The sequence below is a fragment of the Corythoichthys intestinalis genome, chromosome 8 (genome assembly GCF_030265065.1).
Source record: "Corythoichthys intestinalis isolate RoL2023-P3 chromosome 8, ASM3026506v1, whole genome shotgun sequence".
Classification (NCBI taxonomy): Eukaryota; Metazoa; Chordata; class Actinopteri; order Syngnathiformes; family Syngnathidae; genus Corythoichthys; species Corythoichthys intestinalis.
In genome coordinates this window covers 42,185,840-42,198,614 of record NC_080402.1, presented here as the reverse complement: position 1 = coordinate 42,198,614, position 12,775 = coordinate 42,185,840, and the positions used below count along the sequence as shown (strand labels likewise).

Genomic DNA, 12,775 nt, shown 5'->3' with positions numbered 1-12,775 from the left:
TATTTACAAAATAAAACACAGGACAAAATTAAATTTACATTTACTCACACGCCAATTTCCTTTATTATTGTCATCCACCCACATGCACATGTCTTAGTGCATGCGTATTGATTATCAAAAACTTGAGTAGACAAATGGGGATCATCTTGAAGTGTTCGTTATTTATTATGTACCAGGATGGGTGTTCAAATTGATGAGGAGGGACATTGGTTATCCGTAGTGGTGAATGTTGATAGATTATTTATAATCTTAATCAATGTATACGGATATAACAATGTTGGAAAAGGTGGCGAAGGAAATTTTGGATCTCAAAATTTTATACCCAACAAATTACGTTTTAGTTGGTGGTGATTGGAATGCGACGTTGGATGAGTGGGAGGACAGATTGCCCCCAAGATGTGGGAAAATAAGATGTAATGCAATGATGGGTAATTTCTTGAATGACAACAAACTAGTTGATATATGGAGGTGCTTGAACATGGGGATAAAGAAATATTCCTGGTTCAAACCTAACGGAGACAGCAGGTCAAGAATTGATTACTGGCTGGGCAGTGAGGATATTATGAGATGCACGTCAAAGGCTGATATTTCGGCAGCACCACTGACTGATCACTGTTGTGTTGAATTAATATTAGAACCTTTGAAAAAGGAATTCAATTTAAAGGGGTACTGGAAATTTAATAGCAATTTATTACTTAATGAGGATTATTGTGATAGTATAAGGAAAATTATCAGGACAAATGCTAATAATTTGACATTTGAAAGTGTGGTGAATAAGTGGGAATTCTTGAAGTTTAAAATTAGAGAATTTACTATATCATTTGCTAAGAAAATCAATAGAGAAAAAAGGGAATTTGAAACAAAATTATTTCAGGATATTAATCAATGTTGCAGTAGAGTTGATCCATCCACACAGGAAAAAAACGAACTAATAAGTTTACAGACCTAATTAGATAATCATTTTCTTGAGCGGGCACAGGGTGCTTTTATAAGGTCACGTGCAAAATGGATTGAAGAGGGGGAAAAGAATTCATTATATTTTTATGGTCTAGAGAAAGAAAGGCAGAAAAGGAACGCCATCACAAGTCTTCTATTGAATGATATGGAAATTACTGATGCGCAGGTTATTAAGAAAGAAGTTTTCTCTTTTTATTCCACCTTATATTCCTCCAGTTACTCCTCAACAGAAGCTGACAGACTGTTTGTGGAAATTGAAGACAAGATTCCTTGCATTGCTGAATCCTTCAAAGAGGATTGTGAGGAAGATTTAAAAATAGAAGAAATGGATGAAATTTGTGGTAAGATGACACTAAATAAGGCCCCAGGAACGGATGGGCTAACAAGTAATTTCTACCGCTTTTTTTGGTGTGATCTGAGAGAGCTGCTTTTTGAGGCGTTGAAGGAATGTATAAGGAATAAGGAATTGATGCAATCGATGAAGCAGGGATTGATCACTTTAATCCCTAAAGTCAGTAAAGACAAGAGAATTCTTGAAAATCTGAGGCCCATAACGTTACTTAATACGGATTATAAAATTCTTTCGGGAACCATTGCAGCGAGGTTGAAGAGAGGAATTGATACTATTATCCGTGAGACTCAATCCGGATTTTTGAAAGGGCGTTCTATTCATAATAATATTAGACTTGTGATGGACGTGATAGAGTATAGTCATTTGTTTGAAAAGAAGGGATTAATTTTATTTCTAGACTTTCATAAGGCATTTGATTCTGTGGAACACCCCTTTCTTTTAAGGGCATTAAGGTATTTTGGTTTTGGAGATAAGTTTATTGGCCTTGTTGGTATACTATACAAAGATATCAATAGTTCTTTAGCGCTGGGTAAAGGCACCTCAGCTAGCTTTGTAGTTAAGAGAGGGATACGACAAGGTTGCAGTTGCTCACCTCTTTTATTTATAATGGCTGCTGAGATGTTGGCTATATTGCTTAAATCTAGTCTAGTTAAAGGATTGGAAGTTGGGGATAAACAAATAGTGATCAGTCAGTTGGCGGATGATACAACGCTGTTTTTGAAAAATGAAAGTCAAATTCCTTTGGCGTTGCAAATTATTAAATTGTTCTCAATGGCGTCGGGATTAAAATTAAATATGAACAAATGTGAATTACTGACTTTGCATGATTGCCCTCTACTAACGATTAATGAAATTGCTGTCAAAACAGAGGTTAAATATTTGGGTCTTGTTGTCACGAAGGATAAAAAGATAATGGAAAGCCAAAATATTGGTAATAACATTGATAAATGCAAACTAATGTTTAATAGATGGCTTCAGAGAGACATTTCTATCTTTGGGCGAGTGTTTTTGTCGAAAACCGAAGGTCTATCTAGGTTGATCTATCCGGCTTTTTCCTTGTCCATTTCACCCAAACTGATTAAACAAATTAATAGTGTTAATTTTAAATTCATATGGCGCAATAGGTGCCAGTATATTCGGAAAGCAGACATGGTGAAAAATGTTGAAGAAGGAGGGGTGAATGCTATTGATTTTGAGGTAATGAATGGGGTGTTGAAATTAAAATGGTTGATCAACTTTGTCAAATATGGACAATCCTTTTGGTATATGATTCCTAATGCGATTTTTCAGAAATTGGGGGGAATAGGATTTTTGTTACGCTGTGACTTTAATGACCGCTCTCTGCCGATAGAATTGTCAGATTTTCATCAACAAGTGCTCCTCTACTGGAAGATGATTTTCAAACATAAATTTTCTCCGCATAATACACCTATATGGAACAATCAGTATATTCAGTGGAAAAGAAAATCGATTTATTTAGAAGAGTTGAATACTAAAGGAGTTTGGGCAATTGCTCATCTTCTGGATGAAAATGGAAATATACTACAGTATGAGGAGTTTTGCACAAAATTTAATGTTAACTGTTCGATTAGGCAATTTAATAGGATAACGAAAACCGTTCCTTCTCCTTTGATTTCGATGGTCAGGGAAGGTATTTTGCACTCTGATGTCTCCCCTGGGTTGAGACAGCTCCGCATACAAGGTGTTGATTTAATTGATATTAAATGCAATGAGTTTATAAGTATGCTTTTGTGTCAGGAATTGTTTCCCGGTCCAACAAAAAGACATGTTTTTCTGAGGGACTTCAACAAGGCGGATATTAAGGACTTCAGGACAAAATATCTTTCATTTCCGATTCCGCCAAAATGTAAAGAAGTACAATTTAAGATCCTAAATGCAATTTATCCCACTAACGACTTTTTGAGACTTAAATTTAATTTTCAGACAAATTGTTGTGTTTTTTGTGAAAATGACATTGAGGATATTGATCATTTGTTTTTTCATTGTGACCTAGTGCAATTTTCTGGAAGGATATGCGGAGCTGGCTTCAGTCCAAACAAATTGAGCTTTCAACGTGGACGGTAGAGTCTATCAAGTTTGGTGTGTCTGGCATAAATAAGGATTTGGGTTTTGTTGTTAATGTGATTTTACTGCTTGGAAAATTCTTTATTCACAAATGCAGGTATTTTAAAACAAGACCTTGTTTTAAACATTGGATGAATGAGTCTCATATATGGTATAGATCTCTGAAATTGATCAAGCGGCAAAAAGCTCTCCATTTGGTTTTATTGTTTGAGAAATTTAATATTTCTTTGTAAAGCCCTATGTTCGAGTATGTGTGTGTGTGTGTGTGTGTATGATGTGTAGTGACGTGTGTGTATGAATACAAACATGGCCAACAAGTAGAAATGTGTATATTATGATGAAGAGTGTTATTTGTGGTTTCTTGGTAGAATGTTGATCATGCGTGCGCCCGTTTTTGTTTGTAAATGTGTATAATTGTGTAAATTAATTAAAAAAAAAAAAAAAAAGTGCTATTCAGACCAGCTAACGTCTGCATCCAGTATTCAGTGGCAGTTCTCATAGCCCCATCACACTGTTTGTGTCTAATACATGCATCGGTTGTGAGTTATATTCCTCCTTTGTTTATATTCATGAGCATTAGATAGTTATTGATGATGTGTATTTGAATTTGTTCACATATATGGTGAAATGCAGTTACATTGTTAGATGCTTGTGAGCTAATTGGCTAGTGCTACTGTTCAAATGGACACGTGTGTGTACATTTTATGTTATTTTGTGATTTATGCAAGTTATTGACACATTGCCTTGTTATTTTCAGTTTTACAAAAATACAAGAAACGTGCTCCTGTCAAATAGAGATGACTTCAGTAAAGCCCATGCAACTTTGCCACACCGTCTGATTTCTTTTTAGAACTTATGTTCGCTATCTGTCAATTTGTGTACTCACACACATTGAGGACAGAATAGGGCTACTAGTTTATTTTTTGATTGAAAATTTTACAAATTTTATTAAAACGAAAACATTAAGAGGCGTTTTAATATAACATTTCTATAACTTGTACTAATATTCATCTTTTAAGAACTACCAGTCTTTCTATCCATGGATCACTTTAACAACGTTAATAATGTTAATGCCATCTTGTTGATTTATTGTTATAATAAACAAATACAGTCTTTATGTACCGTATGTTGAATGTATATATCCATCTTGTCTTATCTTTCCATTCCAACAATAATTTACAGTAAAATATGGCATATTTTATAGATGGTTTGAATTGCGATTAATTGCGATTAATTACGATTAATTAATTTTTAAGCTGTAATTAACTCGATTAAAAATTTTAATCGTTTGACAGCCCTAATATACATATATACATACTGTATATATATATATATATATAACTGCAAAGTTGCCAATGATCAGTTTGGATCAAAGCTCAGTGAAATATTAATACATACAGTATTTTTTGTGGTTCTAATTTACTGTGCTAACTCCACTTCAATATACTAAGGAAAAAGATTTGATCCAAGTGGTTGTACAAGCCATACTGCACAGAATTTGAACATTTTAACATTTAATACATTGCTCTTCACCTCTTTGTATTGCGCTTTCTTTCCGGTCGGTGCTGGCAAAAGTGTGTATGAAATCTGCAAAGGCGCCACGGCGGCTAAGAAGTTCCTGGTATGAGCCGCTCTCTGTGATTTCTCCATTCACAAGCACAAGAATGAGGTCAGCTTGTGGCAGGAAGCTCGTCCCATGGGTCACAAGGATACGGGTCTGCAGAGTCACACAAATAAGAAAAATTGGAAGTGCTTTTTCTATGTGTACAGTCCAACACGAAATTGTGGCTGTGTCAAGATAACAAATCTCACCAAAGTGGCTTTTTTATGTTTTCGGACAACAATGCAGACCACATTCTTGTAAATGTTTGAGGTATCGTGAAAACCATTTCTCTTTGGGAACTCTACCTTGTCTCTCAGCACTCCTTTGGGTCCAATGACTTTGTCGAAGATGTGCTGACCGACGTGTGCGTCAACTGCAGAAAGGGGGTCATCCAGCAAGTACACATCTGCCTTCCGATAGACAGCTCTGGCCAAGCTCACTCTCTGCTTCTGTCCACCTGAGAGGTTAAGCCCCTAAAGAAGAAGATTGTGAGGCGATGCTCATAGAATTTAAGACAGTTAGATAAAACATTATTACCTTCTCGCCAATTTCTGTTGCATCGCCAGCAGGTAGAATGTTAAGGTCAGGCAGCAGGGCGCAGGCCTCCAACACGCGATTGTACCATGTCTTCAGCTTTTCACGACCAAAAATGATATTGTCTTGGACCGTCGCATTTTGGATCCAAGCCTGCTGGGGCACATATGCTGTAGAACCCTGCAATGGGACATAACAGAGAGAAGGTTCAGAGTACTAATTTAAGTACGAGAATACTGCGTCATACCTTCACAGTGACATGGCCACTTCTCTTCTCTGTTTCTCCAAGCATGGCAGACAATAAAGATGACTTTCCGCTGCCCACGTGTCCAACAACAGCCACGAGGGAACCCCGCGGGACACGGATAGAAATTCTATGAGCAAAAACAACAACTGTTCCTTTAGGCACTTCAAATTCTCTTGGTGATTTATTATTTGTTAACTACTTTTATCGACAGCACTTACTTTTTAAGACACGGAGGGCCCTCTGCAGACCAGCTAAAAGTTCCATTTTCAATAAGCACATCTTCCCCATCTAAGCAAGACAAAAAAGCTAATGAGCAATAAAACGCTCCATACCTGTCATGATATTTAATCCCAAGTAACAACACAAATAAATTGACCCTTCAAGAGATTCATCAGAGGTCTGTCAGTAGATTTATTTCGAGTACAAATTACATAGCTGTTGCTTTTACGAGAATGTCTGAGCAAGTGTTGACAGATGTGAGACAGACAACCAAAGCATGTTTGCCTAATTTCTGTTGCCGTATATCAAAAGTTTGAATTCTCCTGCAGATTTATGTCAACCACTAAATGGGTGCATCCTGTCATTACTTTGTCTGTCCGTCACCCTGAAGGCTCAGGATGTGACAGTGCACATCATTTATGTCACACTGTTGTCTTCCACGAACACAAACAACTAAGTCTTGCGGTGTGCCTACATTTATTATGACAGAGAAAATAGCAGCTCACTCATCCAGTGTAATCATTTAAATATAGGTGTGGTTCTTACCAGAACTCAATGGAGCCTTTAAGACATTGTCCACTTTGAGTTCTTCTGAGCACAGATATTTTCCCAGACGTTTTAGTGAAACCACAGCCTGGAAGACAGAAAATTGTTAATCCATTGACTATAAACTGGCCTGCCACAACATTACGACCTCTTTCACGTTTCAATGAAATCTAATAAAGCTGTATCAAGATTCTGAATTACAGTCACCTAAGGAATGTATAGAGTATGCATACATGCATAGATAAAAAAATATATATATACTGTATATACAGTGGTATGAAAAAGCATCTGAACCTTTTGGAATTTCCCAAATTTCTGAATAAAATCACCATCAAATGTGATCTGATCTTTGTCAAAATCACAGAATGAAAATACAGTGTCTGCTTTAACTAAAACTACCCAAACATGTATAGGTTTTCATATTTTAATGAGAATAGAAGTCAGGTGTGTGCCCAGGCACTGATGAATGGTTTAAAGCAGGGGTCATGAATTAAAAATCCTCTGGGTCCGAAATTAAAAAATTACAACAATCTCGGGTCCGGAAATATTTTTAATGCTTCTTTTTTTCCCAAAAATACAAACGTATCTTTACGTGGCCATGCTGATAATTACAACATTCAAAAATGTAAATAAAATATAAAAAATAAATTTATAGTAAGTAATAAATAATATTTAATAATAATTAGTAATAAATAATAAAGCGATCATATTGAGCCCTTAATTCCGCTATTTTTTGAGAACGGATGGCAGAGTTCAAAGGGAAACTTTGCGAAAAAGCTGCGTGCTTCGTCTCATAGTGCCTTTTCAAATGGTTGCTTTTTACAAGCGCTACCGTTGTTCGGCCATTCCTTACTACGCGGCGAAACGTCTACACAACGCTCAGCGGGCTTGCGCAAGCATCCGCACGCATGCGCACATCGGTCAGAAGCGGCGAGTACTCACTATTTTTGTTTTTATTTAGTTTTTTAGAACCTTTTCATTGCCTCAAAAATACTTTTTGCATGTATTACCCTCTCATACTTTTAACCATTGTGGTTTTTTGTGTTAGCTTTGAAGCAGTTGACCACATTATAGCGTATTTAAACCGTCCTTATTTGGTATAACGACATTTAAGTATTTTCTTAAGGCATTTTTAGTACGTTCTGCCTGTATGCATCCAAACAAAACAAGTTTAGCGCGCACGGTAGTACTTTGGGTGTCAGATTTGACTAATTTAGGACGTTTCGCCGATGTAGCAGATTTTGGCAGAACACCGTCTCTGAACAGATGAGGCATAGCGGTCTTGTGCTGCCGCCAGGTAAAATGAACAAAAATGTGTTGGTCTACTCCTCCTTAAACACTCTGTTTTCTGCATCAATCTTGCGTAGTTTTGAGCACACCATTTGACGTACTTTTTCGCCTCTTCCTCCAACTTCATTCGGCTCAGTTTTTGGCTGTCACTCCGCAGAGTCTGGAAAGTGAGTGTGAGACATGCTGTTCTAAAAATAACTTTCAAATGTTCACTCCCATTGGCTGGCTTACGCGCGTCACCGCTAAGGTTTTTGTTTGTTGCCTACCTCCGCTCTGCAAACCCGCAGAAAAAAAAGATTTTTGTTGTTGCAACGTGTATTAGTCCGGAGAGCTTGAGATCCGGTCCAGACGGCTTGGGGGGCCAGAACCGGACGAAGCTCCACGGTTCCGTGACCTCTGGTTTAAAGCTTCCCTGCCCACTATTAAACACACAACTGGCAAGAAATGTCTTGATGAGAATCATTGTTTGATGTGTATCATAGCTCGGTCAAGAGAGCTGTCTGAAAACCAGCGATCAAGGATTGTTGATTTGTATAAAGCTGGGAAAGGATACAATACCATCTCTAAAAGTCTGGATGTTCATCAATCGACAGTCAGAGAAGTTGACTACAAATGGAGAGAGTTTGGCACTGTTGCTTGTCTTCCAAGGAGTGGCTGTCCACCAAAGATCACCACAGAAGTTTGGGCAAAATATTTTGTGGACTGATGAAACCAAAGTTGAATTGTTTGGGAGTAACACACAAGGTCATGTGTGGAGGAAAAATGGAACAGCTCACCAACATCAACACCTCATCCCCACTGTGAAGCATGGCGAAGGGAGCATTATGATTTGGGGCTGTTTTGCTGCCTTAGGGCCTGGACAACTTGCAATCATTAATGGAAGAATAAATTCAAATGTTTATCAGGATGTTTTGCAGGAAAACCTGAGGACGTCCGTCAGACAGTTGAAGCTAAAAAGAGGACGGATGCAGCAACAAGACAATGATCCAAAACACAGAAGTAAATTAATTTCATAATGGTTTTGTAAGAACAAAATACACGTTCTGGAGTGGCCAAGTCAAAGTCCAGACTTGAACCCCATTGAGATGCTGTGGCATGACCTAAAAACAGCGCTTCATGTCAGACATCCCAGGAATCTGACTGAACTGCAACAGTTTTGTAGATAAGGATGGGCCAAGATTAGTCCTGATTGATGTGCCAGACTGATCTGCAGCTACAGGAAGCATCTGGTTAAAGTTATTGCTGCCAAAGGGGGGGGGGGGGGGGGGGCACAAAATATTAAATGTGATTGTGATGGTTCACTTATTTTCCCTCTTCTGTCATTGTTTGCATACTACCCTCATTAAAATATGAAAACCTATAAATGTTTCGGTGGTTTTAGTTAAAGCAGACACTGTATTTTCATCTGTGGGATTTTGACAAAGATCAGATCACATTTGATGGTGATTTTATGCAGAAATGTGAGAAATTTCAAAAGGGTCAGATAATTTTTCATACCACTGTACAGTACAGGCCAAAACACACCTTCTCATTTGTGCATTTTTTAAATTTTTATTTTCTCACTGAAGATAATAAAACTATGAATGAACACGTGTGGAATTATGTACTTTGCAAAAAAAGGTGAAATAACTAAAAACATGTATAATGTTACTTTTCTTGCCATTCTCTTGATGAGCTTTAAGAGGTAGTCACCTAAAATGGTTTTTGACTTCACAGGTATGCCTTTTCATGGTTGATTAGTGGAATTTATAGCTTTATCTATGGGGTTGGGACCTTCATTTGTGTTGCATTGAATAAGGTTTGGGTTTGTCCAAACCTTTGGCCTGTACTGTACGTTGTTTGGCAGAGTGTTTCCGAGTCTAAATACTACACACAGCTCCCAGTATGTTGCTGCTTGACAACACTGGAAACTCCGAGCACAAAACTGATACATTATTTGCCCACTGGACATTACTTTATTTATAAAGTCATCTACATCATAAGAAGGCACAAAATTTTTCTTATGATGTGACCAAACAATATCAGGGGAATTTTGATCATAATCTTACCTGCATGGTTGTGCTTATTGCAAAGGGCAGCTGGCTAAGTGGCGTCTTCAGAATGTTGATAAGCGCCATTGAAACAAAAACCTTCTGTGCATCCAGGATGTTTTTGTCATCAAGCATGATGTAGACTCCAAACATCGCAAAAGCAATCTGGAAGTGGCAAAACATTTAATTTTTATAACGGGGTTCATCTTCATTAGCAACCCACTGAACCACATAATACAGTGACTATACATGATGTAATATACTAGTACGTATGTGACCAGCTCTGGCTAAAAAGTCCTCATGGGTTAAAAAATGAAAACATTGAGATTTTCATATATATAATAATATGTCTTCATCTCCTTCAAAATGATATACAGCACTACGAAGTATCTTGAAAATGGACAAAGTTACAGGCAAGGGGAAAAAAAAAACAATTCAATGTTTTGGTACATGCATGTTTCAAATTAACAACAAAATGCACTTTCTCCTGGAATTGTGTGTAGAAGCAATTTAGAAATTTGATTTAAAGTTATCTAATTAGTTGAAGTAAGGATTAATTAATAAATTCATTTTTTAATCCCGCTTTTCATCACAAGGGGTTTCTTGACTCTATCCCAACTAACTACGGGCATGGGAGGCAGGGTCCACCCTGAACTGGCTGCCAGCCAATCACGGGACACATCCAGACAAACAACCTTATACACTCACAATCACACCCATGGAGGATTTGGATTGTCCAATCAGCCTACCATGCATGTTTTTGGGATGTGGGAGGAAACCAGAGTACTCGGAGAAAAACAACCCCCCGGACAGGGGGAGAACATGCAAACTCTTCAGAGGAAGGCCATAGCCCGGGTTTGAACCCTTGATCTCAGAACTGTGAGTCAGACGTGCTTACCACATCCATTATGCCAGTAGTCAAAATTCAATAGCTTTACATTTAGGGGCTTTTTAATATAATATATAATTCCATTAGCATTTATTGAGAGGATTTTATAGTCTTTTATTTATTTTTAAATCATTGTGTTCTTACCATGAAAGACGAGGAATTGAAGGATGCGATCGAGATGGAATAAAGGATCTGGGACTTCTTTAGGGCCTTCAGCTCTTTTTCTCTATACCCCAACACCTGCTCCAGGAAGGCCTTTTCCCAGGCATAGAACTTGAGAATTTTTATTCCGTTCAAGATCTCATTCATTAGTCTGATACGACCATCCATGAACTTCATTTGAATCTCCTGTTAACCAGAATAAGAGGTCCTGTCATTTTTATTCCTGCACAGCAAAGAGCAAAAAAATTGAGCCTAGATCTGCTTTCAGTACAGCATCACAGGTTTTCATGTGACTATATAATAATACTCTGAATATTGTAATAATTTATGACAAGTCTGAAATTAAGGGCCAGCAATGCGGTCAAATCCAATACTGGATTTGATTAAATTAGACTCATAAATTCATAAAACAACACGCTGTCTTAGAGAAAAATGTGAAGTTGTGTGTGCCTGCTCTTTCCAGTCATTGTTATAGTCATAGTATGAAGGGTGGACCAAAGGACAAGACATAGTGTACCATCCAGGCCCCAAACCCACACGGCTCCTTAGTTCCTATCGAAACCAGCTGTGACAATCTGGAGCTCACATGCAACTATGGTAAAAAGACTAGAGCTGCTCTGAAAGAAATTTAGAAGGATTGAATCCATTTTTTCCCAATTTTATTTTTACCTGGAGCTTGCTTCTTTTCTTTGCTATCAGTCCATTCAGTGGAAAAATGAGGATAACCGTAGCGATTCCTGCCAAAGCTGATGGTCCCAGGTGCTACCAAAAGGAAGACAAACAATGGTTATAGTAGTGGAAGTATCAATCCACACATCAAGACTTATTTTATTTCACGTACTTGCCACAAGAAGAAAAGACAAAGTGCAATTTCGATAGGGGCCAGCCAGACAGCGTTGAAGTACACCACAAAGTCCATGAGTTTTTGAGTATCTGCTGAAACTAGATTTACAATTTCTCCAACAGTGCAGGTCCTCCTAGCAGCGCTATTGATCACCAAAGACTGGATTGACAAAAAAAGAGACATTTTATTGTTGAGTGCATGTTCATGCATTTTCCTAAAGTACAGATCGATGGATATTTAATCCTGCACAAACTAGACATGTCTTGAGGGAGGAGGGGGGCAGCTTTCAATCCATTCACTGCCAATAATAGTGCCATAGATGGATATAGACGTCCAATCCATTTGAACTGGGACAATGGCCATTGACGGCATTAGAATTCGGAGATTAATCGCAACATTAGTCGAGAGCTCTTACAGTGGGGAGAACAAGTATTTGATACACTGCCGATTTTGCTGTTTTTCCCACTTGCAAAGCATGTAGAGGTCTGTAATTTGTATCATAAGTTCTCTTCAACTGTGAGGGACGGAATCTAATACAAAAAAAAACAGAAAATCACGTCGTATGATTTTTAAATAATAAATTTGCATTTAATTGCATGAAATAAGTATTTGATACATCACAAAAATCAAAATATTTGGTACAGAACCTTTGTTTGCTATTACAGATACCAAACGTTTCCTGTAGTCCTTGACAAGCTTTGCACACACTACACCAGGGATTTTGGCCCACTCCTCCATGCAGATCTTCTCCAGAGCCTTCAGGTTTCGGGGCTGCTGCCGGGCAACACGGACTTTCAGCTCCCTCCATAAGTTTTCAATCGGGTTCAGATCTGGTGACTGGCTAGGCCACTCCAGGACCTTAAGATGCTTCTTACGGATCCACTCTTTAGTTGCCTTGGCTGTGTGCTTTGGGTCGTTGTCATGCTGGAAGACCCAGCCACGACCCATCTTCAGGGCTCTCACTGAAGGAAGGAGGTTGTCAGCCAAGATCTGGCGATACATTGCCCCATCCATCCT

The 12,775-nt window shown here is 38.1% G+C and overlaps 1 protein-coding gene across 1 annotated transcript in view; it reads right to left on the bottom strand.

The window, feature by feature from the left end:
* Positions 1 to 12,775, bottom strand: part of abcc6a (ATP-binding cassette, sub-family C (CFTR/MRP), member 6a) — a 74,623-nt gene that overhangs the window by 12,092 nt on the left and 49,756 nt on the right. The window contains exons 11-20 of the mRNA XM_057844356.1: positions 11,756 to 11,917; positions 11,584 to 11,676; positions 10,897 to 11,100; positions 9,882 to 10,028; positions 6,544 to 6,631; positions 5,997 to 6,066; positions 5,779 to 5,905; positions 5,535 to 5,711; positions 5,303 to 5,470; positions 4,928 to 5,111 (exon numbers count right to left, since the gene is read on the bottom strand). Of these exons, the coding sequence (XP_057700339.1) occupies positions 4,928 to 5,111; positions 5,303 to 5,470; positions 5,535 to 5,711; positions 5,779 to 5,905; positions 5,997 to 6,066; positions 6,544 to 6,631; positions 9,882 to 10,028; positions 10,897 to 11,100; positions 11,584 to 11,676; positions 11,756 to 11,917 (1,420 nt within the window). The remainder of the gene's footprint in view (positions 1 to 4,927; positions 5,112 to 5,302; positions 5,471 to 5,534; positions 5,712 to 5,778; positions 5,906 to 5,996; positions 6,067 to 6,543; positions 6,632 to 9,881; positions 10,029 to 10,896; positions 11,101 to 11,583; positions 11,677 to 11,755; positions 11,918 to 12,775) is intronic.